This window comes from Bison bison, unplaced genomic scaffold, assembly GCF_000754665.1.
Source record: "Bison bison bison isolate TAMUID 2011002044 unplaced genomic scaffold, Bison_UMD1.0 scf7180017864370, whole genome shotgun sequence".
Lineage (NCBI taxonomy): Eukaryota > Metazoa > Chordata > Mammalia > Artiodactyla > Bovidae > Bison > Bison bison.
Genome location: NW_011494942.1, coordinates 6,300,014 through 6,318,812, shown reverse-complemented (window position 1 = coordinate 6,318,812; position 18,799 = coordinate 6,300,014). Strand labels below are relative to the sequence as shown.

The 18,799-nt window shown below is 39.9% G+C and overlaps 1 protein-coding gene across 2 annotated transcripts in view; it reads left to right on the top strand.

The window, feature by feature from the left end:
* RECQL (RecQ helicase-like) overlaps positions 1 to 18,799 on the top strand; it is a 32,739-nt gene that overhangs the window by 4,169 nt on the left and 9,771 nt on the right. The window contains exons 3-8 of one of the 2 annotated variants that reach the window (XM_010855940.1): positions 7,888 to 7,928; positions 8,304 to 8,501; positions 9,347 to 9,526; positions 12,372 to 12,478; positions 16,167 to 16,365; positions 18,203 to 18,369. In XM_010855940.1, coding sequence (XP_010854242.1) covers positions 9,442 to 9,526; positions 12,372 to 12,478; positions 16,167 to 16,365; positions 18,203 to 18,369 — 558 coding nt within the window. In that variant the 5' untranslated portion in view covers positions 7,888 to 7,928; positions 8,304 to 8,501; positions 9,347 to 9,441. The remainder of the gene's footprint in view (positions 1 to 7,887; positions 7,929 to 8,303; positions 8,502 to 9,346; positions 9,527 to 12,371; positions 12,479 to 16,166; positions 16,366 to 18,202; positions 18,370 to 18,799) is intronic. The other variant, XM_010855939.1, reaches the window with a different exon arrangement.

Genomic DNA, 18,799 nt, shown 5'->3' with positions numbered 1-18,799 from the left:
GGTGCCTGGAAAAGGTAAACATGGATGTCTTTCTTTTATACTTTGAAAGTATTTTAAATAACACCACTTAGGAACTTACCTTAAGGAAATAGTGGAAGAAGTACATAAAGCTCTTGATTCAAAGATGGTCAATGCAACAGTGTACCCAGTGAACAATAACTTCTACTCCCCCACTTCCCTGCAGCCCCTGGTAACATCATTCTGCTTTCTATCTGGGACTTTGACCTTTCTAGGTACCTCATAGAAGTGGAGAAGGCAATGGCACCCCACTCCAGTACTCTTGCCTGGAAAATCCCATGGATGGAGGAGCCTGGTAGGCCGCAGTCCATGGGGTATCTAAGAGTCCGACACGCCCAAGCGACTTCACTTTCACTTTTCACTTTTATACACTGGAGAAGGAAATGGCAACCCACTCCAGTGTTCTTGCCTGGAGAATCCCAGGGATGGGGGAGCCTGGTGGGCTGCCGTCTATGGGGTCGCACAGAGTCGGACACGACTGAAGCGACTTAGCAGCAGCAGCAGCAGCAGCAGCAGCAGCATAGAAGTGGAATCATACAATATTTGTCCTTTTGTGTTGTCTTTGAGGTTCATCCGTTGGGTACCATGTATCTTTTTAAGGCTAAGTAATATTCCACTGTATGGATATACCACATTCTGTTTATCCACTTGTTTGTCAGGGGACATTTGAATTATTTCCCTTTTCAGTTTCTGTGAATAATGCAGCTACGAACATTGGTGTACAAACATCTGTTTGAGCCTCTGCTTCCAGTTTTTGGGTGTATATACCTGCAAGTGGGCTTCCCTCATAGCTCAGTCGGTAAAGAATTCTCCTGCCGTGCAAGAAACCCAGGTTCTATTTCTGAGTCGGGCAGATCCCCTGTAGAGGGAAATAGCAACCCACTCCAGTATTCTTGCCAGGAGAATCACATGGACAGAGGACCCTGGCAGGCTACAGTCCATGGGGTTGCAAGAGTCGGACATGACTTAGTGACTAAACCACCACCATACCTACAAGTGGAATTGCTGGATAACATTTCTGTGTTTAATTTTTTGAGGAACTACCATACTGTTTTCCATAGTGGCTACACAATTTTACATTCCCACCATGCAATACATAAAAGTTCCAAGGACTGATATGTTTTTTGATAGTGTTTTAGGAACCTAAGAAAATTATAAAGTAGAAAGTGTAAATCACTAATAATGTTACTACTAAAATTAATACTGTACCATTTAGATGTATTATTTTCAACAAAAAGTTTCATATTTTTTACATAATGTTTGGTAATGTGATTCTTAAAAACACAATGTAGATAAAGAATATAGACATACTGTAAATTTTATGTTGTCAATATTGTTTTTAATACTGCTCTGTATTTTGTTGTTTTATAGTGGCATTAAAGAATTAACACTTTGAGTGTTGGTTTTGAACTTTTAGGCTGTCTTTACTTTTAAAATATAAAAAAAGTTGCATTGGACATCTTTGAATCAAAAGGTTTGTGTACTTCTTTGATTATTTCTTTAAGATAAGTTCCAAAGTGGTGTTATTTGAAATATTTTTAAAATATAAAAGAAAGACATCTGTTTTACCTTTTCCAGGCACCTATTCTTGGTATTTTGATGTATTTCCTCACATTGTTTGTTTTTATAAACTTGACCAGATTCTTTTGTGCTTATTAGTGAAGTTTTGCTGTTTATTCAGTTAAGAGGTGGATGGTAAGAGGGAGGAACTTATTCTATGGTTATTTTCCTGTTCTTTGTAGGATATAGTAAATATGACCTTAGCACTGACAGTGGAGTACCAAGTCTAGGTTCTTAACAAACTTTATAGGAATGGTTTTCTTAAGTATGGAATCCTCTTCTCCACACCCCAAAACTTTACAATTTATTTAAATATAAATGTGAAAAAAGTAGTGACATAGATTTTGTCTTCATCTCTCACAGCTTAATGATTCATACTAATAGCCTAAGGGCTAATAATAAATGATAACAATTGAAGTTATATTAAATGCTAACCCAGGTATTCTTCACTAAGAGACAAAAGTGTGGGTTTCATAGATGTTACTAAACCTTACTGTAGATGGTGACTGCAGCCATGAAATTAAAAGACACTTACTTCTTGGAAGGAAAGTTATGACCAACCTAGACAGCATATTAAAAAGCAGCGACATTACTTTGCCAACAAAAGTCCATCTAGTCAAAGCTATGGTTTTTCCAGTAGTCATGTATGGATGTGAGAGTTGGACTATAAAGAAAGCTGAGTGCCAAAGAATTGATGCTTTTGAACTGTGGTGTTGGAGAAGACTCTTGAGAGTCCCTTGGACTGCAAGGAGATCCAACCAGTCCATCCTAAAGGAGATCAGTTCATTGGAAGGACTGATGTTGAAGCTGAAACTCCAATACTTTGGCTACCTGATGTGAAGAACTGACTGATTTGAAAAGACCCTGATTCTGGGAAAGATTGAGGGCAGGAGGAGAAGGGGATGACAGAGGATGAGATGGTTGGATGGCATCACTGACTCGATGGACGTGGGTTTGGGTGGACTCCGGGAGTTGGTGATGGACAGGGAAGCCTGGCGTGCTGCAGTCCACGGGGTCGCAAAGAGTTGGACACAACTGAGCGACTGAACTGAACTGAACCGAACCAAACCTTACCTCAGTTGAAATAGTTATTTTTGGATCATATCAGTGAGTTATTCTATTTAGTAAGACTTTACTCTTTCTCAGTAGGATATGATGTTTTAAAAGTTGTTTATTTATTTATCTATGGCTGCACTGGGTCTTCGTTGCTGCACAGGGCTTTCTCCAGTTGTGGCCAGCAGGGGCTACTCTTCACTGTGGTATGCGGTCTTCTCACTGTGGTGGCTTCTCTTGCTGTGGCTCCCAGGCCCTGGAGCGCGGGCTCGGTAGTTGTGGCGCGTGGGCTTAGTTACCCCTAGGTGTGTGGAATTTTCCCAGACCAGGGATCAAACCTGTGTGCCCTGCATTGGCAGGCAAACTCTCAACTTGTTGTGGATGACCAGGGAAGTCCCTGGGATATGATTTTAAAATAACCGAATAATGCCATAGATCAATTTTATTTAAGAAGAGATGATTACTTTAAATCATTGCTTTTAGAATATTTCACCCTGTTCAAATAACCCACCTCTTCTATTGTTCTACCCACTTGTCGACCTGTATTTGAAATGCCTCTGAAATTGCCTTCAGATAGTTTGTTGAGTTGGATTTGGTGATTCCCAAAGGAAGTGGTAAATCACTTCCTTTTCACTGTGGCCTTCAGTATGGGAGATCGCTAGAAACTGTCCTGCTTCTGAAGAATGGTACCTCCCTTGTTTCAGCTGTAAGCTTAGGAGCAGGATCCCTGCTCGATGCTGTGTGCTCTTGAGATATGGTAATAAGCCCTCTTCATGATGAATGATTGAAATCCTTCCCTTTTCAATCTCATCTCTCATCATAAAGGTCATGTGTTGTCCAAGCTGGCATTAGAGATGGTTATAGTTTTGAACAAAAATATTAAAAGACCCTGATTTTTTACAACTAGCTCTACTCTCTTATATTCTGAGTCAATCAGGACTTTGTCCAGGGTGCAGTGATACTGACTTTGTAGCACAGGTTGACATTATCTCTGTTAGGTGGGATTCAATGAAAGAAGCAGAAGCACTGTGAGTGATAAGAGGGATTGACTGTAGGAATTCTTGGTGGGAATTTGGGAAGTGTTTAGGGTCTTTCTTTGTGTCTGTTGGTGGGCCTGGCATCGGTGGTGCCAGTAGATAGGAAGAGAAGATGCTTCTGCCAAGGGGATTGCCCAAACAGAATGCTGCCTGTGAAGATGAATCTCACCAGAACCTGGACCAGTCTCTGGTTGCCTCAAAGCCTCCAGTTTAGGTGAGGCAGCACCTGTCAAAGTGCTGGCGTCCTTCCCTGTTGAGTCGCACACCATCTGGCTGAGTGTTCAGAGAAGCCCAAGGAGGAGAACCAACAGGATCCAGAGGAACTGCAGGCACCTCTGTTTCCCCAAGGATATCTAGCAGCAGCTAGAATCATGGGCCCAGCTGCTGCCCCATGCCGGAGAGGTCACCAGACCTGACCTTGCACTGCCCTTCTTAAATATGGAAAATATAGCTACTGCTTCACTTCCACCTCCTAAAGCTCTGGCTCCCCAAGTTGACACAGCTCTCTCTTGTCCAAACAAATGCATGCTGATCCTCTCCCCTGAAGAGGACAGGAATTCTCTTTATTCATCTTTGGATGGTGCTCATTCCTCTTCTTGCTCAATCACATCCTCCTTGATAATCTTCTAACTTAAATCCTGAGATACAAAGTTAGTGACTATTAACACCTATTATTTTAGGATTTAGGGGAATGGGAGCCAGAAGGTCAGTCTGTCCATCCATTCATCAACTAACTAACCATCAACAAGAGAAATCCAAAATTGGCTTCTACAGGAATGTCAAAATAAAGGAGAAATGCTTAATAGCTATTCCAGTTCTTGGGTCTCACCTGATCATGTGGTTATACCTGTTATTTTATAACTGCCTTTTCAACTTTCCGTATCCCTTTGTTCTCAGCAAACAGCTCACCTGGTCATGGGGCCTTGCCTGGTGGGATTTGCCTTAGCAGTTTGCTTGTAATGGGTTTTTGTGGTTTTCCATTAATTCTAAGCAGGGGATGTGGGAATACCAAAAGATAACCCTAGAGCAGGAGTCCCCAGCGTCTGGGATCTAATGCCTGATGATGAGGTAGAGCTGATGTAATAATAACAGAAATAATGTGCACAATAAATGTAATACACTGAATCATCCTGAAACCATACCCTCCCCCACCCCACCCTGGTCCTTGGAAAAACTGTCTTCCATGAAACCGGTCCCTGGTACCAGAATGGTTGGGGACCACTGCCCTGGAGGATCCCCCACACTCGAGACACACGGCTCCTCACCTCTGCAGTGTCATAGCAGTCCAGTTTCCTTTAATAGTCAGGATCATTTGCCCCAGCCAGTGCAGTAACCCCTTTCTTTGCCTTTTAGTTTCCTGGCCATGGGAACCCAAACTGGCCAAGTGGTAATCAACTTACAGTTAAATGGAACCATTGCTTTTTCCCCTGGTAGAAGCAGTTCTAACTGGGCAACCTCTAGACTAGCAGAGTCCAAAGTTTCAGGGATGGGAAGCAAACATTTCACTAGTGGATCACTAACAGTAATAGGAGCCATGTTTCCAGCCCTGTTTCCCAGGCCCATGAGTCCTGGCTGTGTGAGGAACAGCACTATTCACTGTTCTGGTAGTAAGCACTCTTTTTACTGCCTTCCACTTGATCCTTCCTACCATAATAGTCCTTACTCTTAGGTCAGGAAACCAGCCAGTTGTTGAATGCACGCATGCCAGGTTGCCTCAGTCATCTCTGACTCTGTGACCCTATGGACTGTAGCCGGCCAGGCTCATCAGTCCCTGGGATTCTCCAGGCAGGAATACTGAATTGGGTTGCCATGCCCTCCACCAAGGGATTCTTCACCACCCAGGGATGGAACCTGTGGAACACTTCTGTGTCTCCTGCACTGGCAGGCGAGTTCTTTACCACTAGCGCCACCTGGGGGTATCTGTTCTAATTGCACCTCCTGGAGCTGGGGAGGTAAGCAGAGAGACCTCCTAGCTCCTTGCGTGATGCGCCTGAGCAGAACGGCATTTATCATCTGTTTTGCCCAAGTTCAGTCCACACTCTAACTGGTGGGTCATCATGGCATTATAGTTCTCCAGGAATTGTCAGATTACAGTCGCTGTCCAGGAACTTCTGAGAAGTTATTTTCCTTTTCCCAGTACACAATTACCTGAAGTTTCTCTGGAGAAGGATAGTGGTAAGATTTATTGCATGAAGTTTTAGCTGTATATGAGGGTCCTTTTTCAAAGAGCCCCAACCTCTACTTTACATAAGGAGCTTTGGATCTATAAATTGGCTCATTTCTGGGCACTGGTTGAAGGACTATGATTCTTTGGTGGTAATTCAAATCAGACGTGTTCACCAGAATCAGGCCTTTGTATACTGCCTGTACAGATCATGTAATCTATTTCTATTTCAGACTTCATGATCACCTAGCCAGTGCCAAAGTTGTCTTTAAGTCAGACTGTTCTAATTGTTACTTCTGGTTATTGCCCTTTGGGTTTCTCTGGTGGCTCAGATGGTAAAGAATCTACCTGCAGTACAGGAGACCTGGATTCCATCTCCGGATTGGAAAGATTCTTTGGAGAAGTGAATGGCAACCCACTCCAATATTCTTGCCTGGGAAATCCCATGGACAGAGGAGCCTGGCAGGCTCCATGGGGTCACAAAGAATAGGAAACGACTGAGCGACTAACACTTTCACTTTCTGTTGCCCATTTTGGGAACCACATCTGCCTTTCCTTTGGTCATGAATTGAATTGCTGACAATTAGCCCCTGTGTCTTAGAAATCATCATTCAGGTTGTCTAGTTGAAAGGCAGTACTTCCCATGGTCATTCCTGGCTTACAGAGAACAGCCAACCCAGACCTCTTCAGGGATTCATTCCCCTCATGAATGCATTTCTTACAGGCTTGGGAAAAGGAGGGTCTCCTGGATCCTCCTGGGTGATCGCAGGAGAGTGGATGATCAACCACTCTAGCACTCCCATCTCCCTAAGCTCCGAGTTCCTCTCCTTTAGTGTATACCCAGAAAGTTCTAGCCTTTCCATTTCATTGGCACCTACCCCTGTGTCATTCCATCCCAACTTTCTGATATTCATCTTTGGGGTCAGCTAAGTAAAGAATTAGAGCCACTCCTGGCCACTATATTTAGTGTACTAAATTCAGAATTTCTTATTGAATCCACACCAATAAATTTGGCTTCATTCACTATTGTGTATTGTTGGGCTTCCCTGGTGGCTCAGACTGTAAAGAGTCAGCCTGTGTGCAGGTGACCCAGCTTCAGTTCCTGGGTTGGGGGAGATCCCCTGGAGAAGGGAATAACAACCTACTTCAGGATTCTTACCTGGAGAGTGGAGAGGAGCCTGGCAGGCTGCATGCAGTCCATGGGGTGACAGAGTCAGACATGACTGAGCACAACAAGAGGAACTGACTTTTGCCCCCTGTCGGCCAAGGTGAGCCAGCACATCAGCCACAAGGTGAGCTGCAGCAGCGCCCGACCTTATGTCGACTGTAAACCTGGCTTCTGTTTCATTTCCACCTTCCAAATCTCAGACAGATGTCACTGGTGGCCGGCCCTAAACCTGGATCACACAAGCATTTGATACAATACAGAAACACTAGAGCATCCTATTTTAAATCATAACCATAAGATTTTATCTCATGGGAAGACATTAGAACTGGACACTGATTAAAGCAGGCAGATGTTTTAGAAAGCAGCAAGGATGTCTGTAAAATTTTCTAGCTTCCACTGATGTAAAAGGAAATCTCATTTTGACTTTAATATTTGGATTGTCTAGTATCATATGTTAAGGCTTCTTTATAAATTATCATGCTGCCCTTGTAATGCCAATTTTAGTAGCACACTTGATTTCTCTTTTTACTGATACGTCATCTTGTTTATAATCACCAGCTCCTTACCATGTCACAGTATGAACCCAAATACAAACGTTTTTGTAAATGATAGCTAAGTAGTTAGGGGATCACTTTTAGGTAACTTCCTCTTGCTTTAAAGTCTAGTCATTTTACTGAAGTCATTTAGAAGATTGTTGGACCACTGGCCTCCAACATGATTTTTGTTATTGTTTAGTCGCTCTGTTATGTCTGACTCTTTTGTGACCATATGGACTGTAGCCCACCAGGCTCCTCTATCCAGGCAAGAATACTAGAGTGGTTTGCTGTTTCCTTTTTTAGGGGATTTGCCCAACCCAGGGATTGAACCCATGTCTCTTGCATTGGCAGGTGGATTCTTTACTCCTGAGCCACCAGGGAAGCACACCATGGTAAAATTAATAATTGTTTTTTATTAAATGCTTAACTGTGTACCAGGTACTGTGTTAAGAACTTTCAAAATTCTGTCTCATTTAATTTTTTATAGCAATACTGTGAAAGCTAGGTATTATCCCCACTTTACAGATAGGGATTTTGAGGCTCAGTTAAGTATAAGGTACTTAGCCTGAGGTCGCTCAGCCAGTGAGAGGAAGACCTAAGATATACCTCCTGTCTGGGTGGCTCCAAAACATGCACTGAACCACTCTTCTAGACTACTGTAAGTTTATACAGTTGATAGTGAGGAATACCAAGAAAATCAATCATAAGGAAACCTGAAATTGTGATTAATTCTGTCTGGTCATCGTATCTTTTTTCTTCCCTTGTAGCTCTGAGTGAGGAACTAGATTCTATAACAAGTGAGCTACATGCAGTAGACATTCAAATCCAGGAACTTCTGGAAAGGCAGCAGGAGCTCATTCAGAAAAAAAACGTACTAACGAAGAGAATAAAGCTGTGTTTAGAGGATTCCGATGCTGGGGAGAGCAGTGAATGTGATTCTTCACCTGCCTCTTGGAATAAAGAAGGTTTGCTCTCTTTTTTTTTTCTTTGCAAGTTTTGTTTCCTCTCGTTTCTTTGAACTGGAATTGAATCGTTGTGTCTGGGTCAGTGCTTTTTAGTAGTTTAGAAGTGAAACTAGCCATTCCTTAGGTGGCAAGGGAACTACTAGGCAGACCAGCCTTTACCCACGTCCTTTTAAAATGAAAGCCTTTATTATTCAGACCAAATATGTTTCTGACATATTGGAAACATATTTGCTTGGAGAAAGATGTTTATTTAACTCAATTTTCTTGGTGGTAATGAGAAGAAATTAAACAAGAAAAAAATTCAAACTCCTCATCAAAGTCTAGTTCATTCCCCTGCCCTAGTGAATAAATCTTCCTTGATTGAGGATCTTGCCAAACATCTTGTTTATCATTAGTTTAGAATACTGTAATTCTTGACAGAATTGCAGTGCTTTCTGAGCTTTGTTGTCCACTTTTTAAACAAGATATTGACACCAAAAAGTCCATATAATTGTTAACTTTGGTTCATGGTATTTGAGGTTTCTGATACTGTGAATTCCCTGACCAACACTCAGAATATTTATCAAGTACCTGACCTTGCTCCTTTCTCCTCTGTAGTTTATTTCTCACTGGCAAATGTTGTCATTTTATTCTGATATATTTTTTCTTATGATATATCATTAAATTTGGTTTGCTTAGCTTCATGAGTTAAACTGATCTCAAAATTATTATTATAAACATTAAATTATCCATAGTATTAAAAGTCTTATATATATTGATCTGATTCTTCTCTATTATAGAAGCAGCCATTCACATTTGTGTCTCATTATAATCTTAAATAGTTCTACTTATTATTCTCTTTCTAGATTTTCCATGGTCTGGTAAAGTTAAAGATGTTCTACAAAATGTCTTTAAACTGCAGAAGTTCAGGCCACTTCAGCTAGAAACTATTAACGTCACAATGTCTGGAAAGGAGGTATTTCTCGTTATGCCTACAGGAGGGGGAAAGAGCTTATGTTACCAGTTACCAGCATTGTGTTCAGATGGTGGGTATTAATAAACATTAATTTTAAGGTGAAGAAACATCATTTCTATGAATATATTTTGAAGTCTTAAAAAAATATCTCTATAGTGTATTTGCCAAAATCAAGTGCATTTTTTGTTTGTCTCTCCACTAATAGACATTTAATGGAGAAGGAACTGGCAACCCACTCCAGTATTCTTGCCTGGAAAATTCCATGGACAGAGGAGCCTGGAGGGCTACAGTCCATGGGGTTGTACAGAGTCGGACACAACTGAGCGCACGCATGAATAGATATTTAAGTGTTCACTTACAGAGGATATGTTAAAGACTGAGAGTAGTTCATTCTTTTATCTGATTCCTGAAACATCCTTGAAAAGCATGTTGTAGGAGAAAAAGCCCTAGAAAAGGAATCAGACCAGTCAATCCTGAAGGAAATCAGTCCTGAATATTCATTGGAAGGACTGATGCTGAAGCTGAAACTCCAACCTTTGGCCACCTGATGGGAAGAGCTGACTCATTTGAAAAGACCCTGATGCTGGGAAATATTGAAGGTGGGAGGAGAAGGGGATGACAGAAAATGAGATGGTTGGATGGCATCACTGACTTGATAGACATGAGTTTGAGCAAGCTCCAGAAGTTGGTGATGGACAAGGAAGCCTGGCATGCTGCAGTCCATGGGGTCGCAAAGAGTCTGACATGACTGAACTGAACTGACCATATTTAAATACAATGAGAAGGTACCAGTAAAGAGGGAGAAAGTGAGAATACAGCAAAGAGGACTAGTTGAGAGCGTGAAATCCATGATAATGTCTTAATCTGAATATGTTTTTTAAACTGGTCTGCTCTCTGCCCCAGGTTGTTTTAAGGAACAAACTATGGAAACCTAAGACCGCGAGATTTTAGCGATCTAAATAGCTCTCTTAGCTGTGAACAATTTCAGTTCTCACAGAAAGGGGATTTATTACCAGAACTTGAGTCAGTCAAGAAACTGTTAACTGATTTCTGCTCAGACTGAATTAATCTTGTGCAGTAAGTGGACGGGTACTCATGTATCATTCTGGATGATACAAGGTGCTATGTTTGCTTTGGAAAGCTTTTTTTTTTTAAAGAAAATTATTTATTTATTTGGCTCTGCTGGTCTTAGCTGCAGTATGTTGGGTTTTTTTGTTTTTTTAGTTGCAGCAGGCAGGATCATTAGTTGTGGCATATGGGTTCCATTGCCCTGACCAGGGGTTAAGCCTGGGGCCCCTGCATTGGGAGTACAGTCTTAACCACTGGACCCACCAGGGAAGTCCCTGGAAAGCATTTTTTATAGTGAAGTATAGTGATTTAAAGTGTTGTTAATTTCCACTGTACAGCAAAGTGATTCACTTTTATACACACACACACACACACACACACACACACATCCTTTTTTAATATTCTTTTCTGTTATAGTTTATCATAGAACTTTTTTCATTGTTTCTTTTTATTAGAGTATAATTGCTTTACATTGTTGTGTTAGTTTCTTCTGTACAACACATTTGGAAAGCTTTGGAATAACTTTTTCCTGATGTAACTGGATAGTATATGACTTGATTTATGTAATTTTACTGAGGTTACCAATACTGATTGTCAAGTATGATAGTGAGTTCAAAATGATATCTCTCCACGTTTTTATAGACTAGATAAGGTGAGAGTTTTCTATATATAATCTTATGTCTATTTGGCTTATCATTTATTCATATTTACTTTCTGTAAAAATTAAGGTAAGAAATAGGTGGTATATTGCTAAAGCTGCTTTGAAAATCAGTCTAAATTGGTGGGCAGGGCCACAAGTTACAGTCAGTTCAGTTCAGTCTCTCAGTTGTGTCCAACTCTTTGTGACCCCATGGACTGCAGCATGCCAGGCCTCCCTGTCCATCACCAACTCCCAGAGTTTACCTAAACTCATGTCCATTGAGTCAGCGATGCCCTCCAAGCATCTCACCCTTTTCCTCCTGCCTTCAGTCTTTCCCAGCATCAGGATCTTTTCCAATGAGTTCTTCGCATCAGGTGGCCAAAGTATTGGAATTTCAGCTTCAACATTAGTCCTTCCAATGAATATTCAGGACTGATGTCTTTTAGGATGGATTGGTTGGATTTCCTTGCAGTCCAAGAGACTCTCAAGAGTCTTCTCCAACATCACAGTTCAAAAGCATCAGTTCTTCAGCTCTCAGCTTTCTTTATAGTCCCAACTCTCACATCCATACATGACTACTGGAAAAACCATAGCCTTGACTAGACGGACCTTTGTTGGCAAAGTAATGTCTCTGCTTTTTAATATGCTATCTAGGTTGGTCACAACTTTTCTTCCAAGGGGCAAGCATCTTTTAATTTCATGGCTGCAGTCACCATCTGAAGTGATTTTGGAGCCCCAAAAAATAAAGTCTGACACTGTTTCCTCATCTGTTTGCCATGAAGCAATGGGACCAGATGCATGATCTTAGTTTTCTGAGTGTTGAGTTTGAAGCCAACTTTTTCACTCTCCTCTTTCACTTTCATCAAGAGGCTCTTTAGTTCTTAGCTTTCTGCCATAAGGGTGATATCATCTGCATATCTGAGGTTATTGATATTTTTCCCTGCAATCTTGATTCCAGCTTGTGCTTCATCCAGCCCAGCGTTTCCCATGATGTACTCTGCATATAAGTTAAATAAGCAGGGTAACAATAAATAGCCTTGATGTACTTCTTTTCCTATTTGGAACAACTCCTGATGTTCCATGTCCAGTTCTAACTGTTCCTTCCTGACCTACATACAGATTTCTCAAGTTACAGTAAAGAAGGTAAATAATTGAAACTTACTCTGGTGGTGGTATGAAATTTAAGGTGGATTTCTTTCTTTTTTAGGTTTTACCCTTGTGATTTGCCCACTGATCTCCCTTATGGAAGACCAGTTAATGGTTTTGAAACAATTAGGAATTTCAGCCACCATGTTAAATGCTTCTAGTTCTAAGGTATGCTCCTGTGGCTTTTATTGTATTTTATTTTTAATTTATACTCTTCAGTGAAGTAGGAACCTTAGCTACAATTGAGTTGCTTATAAAAGAAAAAACTGGTAACTATGTTGGAATCTAAAATCACCACTCATAGATCAGGCTAGCCCACTGCTTATTTTGTATGGTGTGTGAGCTCAGATTAGTCTATAGTTTTAAATGGTTATAAAAAAATCAGCAGTGTAATTTTCCTGGCAGTCCCAGTGGTTAAGACTCTACACTTCCACTGCAGAAGGCACAGTTTTGATCCCTGGTTTGGGAACCAAGACCCTGCATGCCATATGGCATGGCAAAAAAATAAAATCAAGAATAGTTAAGTGTGAAAATTAAAAGTGTGAAATTTTGTGAAGTGTGAAAATTATATGAGATTCAGATTTCAGTGACCATAAATAAAGTTTTATTGGAACAGAACCATGATGGTTCTTTTATATGTAGCCTCTGATTGTTTTCACACATGAGGACAGAGTTGCAACATCTAATGTTTACTATCTAGCACTTTACAGGAAGTTTGCTGACTTGTTTCATAGTATCCATTCTAAAACAGTGAGGAAAAATTTCTGATTATGGGATATAATTAAATACAAAAAATGAATTAGAAACAAGATACCCAACCTTGTGGAATTTCTTGTTTGGAAAAGGACTCTCTTACCTTTATCTGTACAATAAAGCATTTCCCAGGTGTTCTCTTTTAAAAAGCATATTATTAAAAATTTTTTAAATATACAAAAATAGAATAGTATAAAAACTGTTAAGTAGCTTTAACGGTTATCAACATATGGCCAGTTTTTTTCATCTGTATACTCCCAGTTTCCCTCCCTGCCCACCCTTGGTTTATTTGTTTGAGACAAGTCCCAGACATCATACCATTTCAGTTGTAACTTCTTCAGTATATATCTCTAACATTAAAAAAAAAAATAACTAAAAAATACAACTAAGTGCCATTATCACATCTAAAAATTTAGTATTAGTTCTTTAAAACCATTAAATAAAAATACTCAGATTTCTGTCTCATCAAATGTTATTATCTGTTTAAAATCATGGTCCAGATTCACACATTATGCTGTATTGGTTGATATGTCCATAGGTTCCTTTTATTTCCTGTTTCCTGTGAAATTACTGTTTAGGTTTTTTTTTTTTTTTTTCTTGGTCCTTAAGTTTCCTATATTCTGTGTCTTCCTGATTGTATCCTTGTGATGTTGTTCCACTTGTTACTTTTAGTTAGTCTAAAAGTTGACTGAATTTGGGCTTTTTTTTTTTTTTTTTTTCTGTAAGAGTATACTTACTCCTGGTATCACTCAGGAAGTATTTAATACCTGGTTATTATTTTTTTGTGTGTGATGTTAGTTTGATCAGTGGGGTCACCTTATGTCTGCCTGCTCTATAATTATCAAGTTCTCGATCAGCTTTTCATTTAATGGCTTTTAGTAGCCACTGATAATAATTGCCTACCTTAGAGCATTATTTAATTATGGGGTTATAAGATGTAATTTCTAATTGTCACTTCTTAAATTAGCTAGATTTTTCCTGTAAAAAAGAACTTTTTCCTTAACTCTTTGCAGATTGAAAGTTCTTTCTCTTTTTTGGGGACTTCCCTGATGGCTCAGATGGTAAAGAATCTGCCTGCAGTGCAGGAGACCCCAGTTCAATCCCTGGCTCGGGAAGATCCCCTGGAGAAGGGAACGGCAATCCACACCAGTATTCTTGCCTGGAGAATTCCGTGGACAGAGGAGCCTGGCAGGCTACAACTGCTGATAATAATTGCCTACCTTAGACCATTTAATTAGGGGGTTATAAAATGTTTTCTAATTCTCACTTCTTAAATTAGCTAGACTTTTTCTGTAGAAAAGGACCTTTCCTTATTTATTCTTTGAAGATTGAAAGTTCTTTCTCTTTCTTTACCAGTTTCATTATGGAAATGAAATGTCAAGTATTATGGAAAGAGTTGGTTTTTCAGCATTCTCCAAAGGTGGTCAATACATTTTTTTTTTTTCAAGTATCATTTTAAACCTATGGATTTTTAACATGTTTGATGTCTTTCCATCCATGGTTGTTATTCTTTTTTTTATGTTGAAGTAGTCCCATGTTTGGGTAGTGAGAGTCTGTTTAATTTGGCCCCTAGGTCTAACTCCTAGCTTTTGAGTCTTTGGTTTCTTTTCTAAGGTACGTCATGCTTTTTTGTGTGTATTTCTTCCCACACCTGAAATCAGCCACGTCTTCAAGAAGTTCTGGTTCTTCTAGTCTTTCCCAAATAGTTTTAATTTATTTAAACTCTTGTGTCATTTTAAGTGCTTTCTAGCTCAAAAAAATGAATCTATGGAGAACATTGCCTTCTCATACTGCACTTTTTTAAAATTGAAAAACAGAGTAATAATAATGGAAAGTACAGTGACCCTTGAACAATGTGAGGGTTAGGGCCCTAACTGGCCACACAGTCAAAAGTCCGCGCTTAACTTACAGTCAGCCTTCCACATTCAGGGATTCAACTAGTTGTGGATCATGTGGTACTGTAGTCTTTACTACTGAAAAAAATCTGCATGTAAGTGCACCCATGCAGTTCAAATTGTAGGTGGCTCAGAGGTAAAGAATCTGTCTGCCAATGTATGAGACATGGGGTTCCACCACTGGGTTTGGGAAGATCCCCTGGAGGAGGAAATGGCAACCCGCTCTAATATTCTTGCCTGGGAAATCCCACGGACAGAGGATCCTGGTGGGCTAGAGTCCACAGGGATCGAAAAGAGTTGGACATGACTGAGTGACTAAGCATCCTTTTCTCAGGTGATAGCTCAGATGTTTGCTCCTCTGAAATTTCTGGGACATATAGACTAATTGAAGTATTTAACACACTTCGCCATTTCTTAACAAAACTAGGAATATCTTGAGGAGTTAACAAACTGCTTTCCTGGGATGATGAAGGCATTTTGAGTTTCTATTTCTATCACATTCACCACTTCTTTTGATCCTTAATTAGATTAGAAGGAAAAATACAACATCCAATGTACTAAATATTATGGAAAACAACAGGACTAAGAACCAAATAGCTGTTACCTCTTAAGATGTATTCTTATTATATATAATACATAATATATAGAATCTCATTTTAATTATTCATAATTATAAAATCTTGATATAAGGAATCAGATACTTTGTAAAATCTAAATAGATTATGAATAGATTTGATAGCATTATTAAAGTATCTAATCAAGAATAAATTTTGTTCTATGAAATCAGATCTATGAGATCTATGAAATGATTTCAAATATAACATTAAAATTAATAAAACCTGTCTTTATCACCATACTGCATTTAGCTTACATTTTGGCATTTATTGTGAAAAATTTAGAATTATGCCTTCATGGAGTAAATGCTTTTTGGAGTGTCTTCATATTCGTTTTTGTGTTCTCTTTTTTGTCAAGTGAGATTGATTATTCTTTTATCAACTGTCTGAATGTAAATAAATAACTAAAATGCTATTAGCACAGCTACCATGAAGCTCAGTACTGGGACATCATTTTAATTTTAATGAAGTAAGCATCTGCTGCTATAGTGTCCCAAGGCTGTTGCTTCTGAGTAATGAGCATCTTCATTTACCACTGAGTATTGCATTCTGCTGGCTTAGTTCTATCATTGTGTCTATATTTCCTTTCAATAGGAGCATGTGAAATGGGTTCATGCTGAAATGGTAAATAAAAACTCCAAGCTAAAGCTAATTTATGTGACTCCAGAGAAAATTGCAAAAAGCAAAATGTTTATGTCAAGACTAGAAAAAGCCTATGAAGCAAGGAGATTTACCCGAATTGCTGTAGATGAAGTTCATTGCTGTAGTCAGTGGGGACACGATTTCAGACCTGGTATGTATGTTCTGGGCTTCTCAGGTGCTGCAGTGGTAAAGAATCCACCTGCCAATGCAGGAGACACGGGTTCGATCCCTCGGTTGGGAGGATCCCTGGAGGAGGGCATGGCAACCCACTTAGTATTCTTGCCTGGAGAATGCCATGGACAGTGGAGCCTGGTGAGCTACAGTTTATGGAGTCACAAAGAGTCAGACATGACAGAGTGCACACACACATGTATATTCTACCTAGAAAACTCCGTGATGCTAGGGACTCTTTTCTTATTCAGCTTTACATGATGCAAATCCTTTCCATTAAAATTATCCTCTTAGGTAGTCATTACTTATTTTTTTCTTGCCTTAATACAAGAGGAGCCAAGGCAGAATCTTTAATCTCTTTAATCCCCACCCACCACAGTAGTGCGTCCAGTTGCCTTTATCTTTTGAAATGTGTATATATTGTACTTTGTCATCTTTAGCCATAAAGATTTACTGATTTCTGGATTCTCCTTCATATCTGTTGAGGAATTTGCTTCTGCTTCAAAGTTGTCTCTTTTAGTCGTCGTTTTAGGTATCTTCAGCACTCACTTCAGGATCTATACCCAGTGAACCCCTCAATGTTATAGTTCTGTGGTATACTTTAGTAACCTTATTCTTTGCTCCATCAGCATAATCCTACAGTCTTAGCCTAAAACAGATTGCTCAAACTTGTTCTATGCAAAGAAATCTGAAAATCAATTTTTTTTTTTGCTATTGAGCTGTATGAGTTCTTTATCAATTTTGGGTATTAGCTAACCTCTTATCAGATATGTGATTTGCAGATGTTTTTCCCATTCCCTGGATTGCCTTTCATTATGTTGATGGCTTCCTTTGCTAGACAGAAGCATTTTAGTTTGAAGCAACCCCACCTGTTTTTTTCATTTTGTTTTTGCTGTTGGCCTCAGATTCAAGAAATCATTGCCAAGACTGATGTCAAGGAGCTTATCTCATTGGTTTTTGTCCAGGAGTTTTATGGTTCCAGATCTTACATTCGAGTCTGTAGTTCATTGAGAGTTCACTTTCGTGTATGGTGTCATATGAGGGTCCAGTTTTGTTCTTTATGCATGTGTCTGTCCAGTGTTCCCAACACCATTTATTGAAGAAACTATTGTTTCCCCATTATATATTCTTGGCTCCTTTGTAGAAGATTTATTGACTATATATATGTGGGCTTATTTCTGGACTCTGGGCTTTCATAACTTTCCAAACAGATAACTTCCTCCTCCCTGTTGTTATAGTAGCCTTTATGACCTTAACTTTGAGCCATTTCTACAACATTTGTTCTTCACTTTTCTTCAAATAGTTGAACTACTTGAGGGTGTACTCAAGGACAACATAGCTAGTGATTTCGGTGTATAGGATAAATAGGAGCCCAGAGCAGTTTCCCTGAAGTGGGTTCTATACTAATCAAGCATTTTCTTGTCTGAGTTTAACACTCTTGGGTGGTGTCTGTGGTAGAAGGGTTTTGACAGATGGTCTTTTTATCTTTTATCTGTTGCCATAATTCAAACACCGTGACTGCTTCCACTCCATCTCTTGAATCCACTGTCCAGCAGGTGTAGACCAGTGCTTAGCTTCCTGGAGACATTTTGCAGGGCATTCCACCTGTGGCCAAGAGTGCTTGTTTCTGAAGAACCAGTTATAAAAGCAGAGTAAAGCCCATCTGTCACAAAGGCTAGGCTGCAGTGGCAGGTTAGATACAGGTGGCTGTGGAAATAAACTCACGGTCATCTTGATGATCTGCCTAAAAGATCGGTCTTTTTTTAATTCCTGAAAGAATAGGAAGAGGGCTACTCTGTATTTTTTTTTTTTTCCAGACTATAAGGCTCTTGGTATCTTGAAGCGGCAGTTCCCTAATGCGTCACTAATTGGACTGACCGCAACAGCGACCAGTCACGTTTTGAAGGATGCTCAGAAAATATTGTGCGTTGAAAAATGTTTTACTTTCACGGCTTCTTTTAATCGACCAAATCTCTATTATGAGGTATGTAATTCTATGTCAGTTTATTTTGTGAAGGATTTCAGCAGAGAGTTTCAGTTCAGTTCAGTCGCTCAGTCGTGTCTGACTCTTTGTGACCCCATGCAGCATGCCAGGCCTCCCTGTCCATCACCAACTCCCGGAGCCTACACAAACTCATGTCTGTTGAGTCCGTGATGCCATCCAACCATCTCATCCTCTGTCATCCCCTTCTCCTCCTGCCCTCAATCTTTCCCAGCATCAGAGTCTTTTCAAAGTTTACTTTTTCATTATGTTTGTTTACATGAGTCATGCTGCTGCTGCTGCTAAGTCGCTTCAGTCGTGTCCGACTCTGTGCGACCCCATAGACGGCAGCCCACCAGGCTCCCCAGTCCCTGGGATTCTCCAGGCAAGAACACTGGAGTGGGTTGCCATTTCCTTCTCCAATGCATGAAAG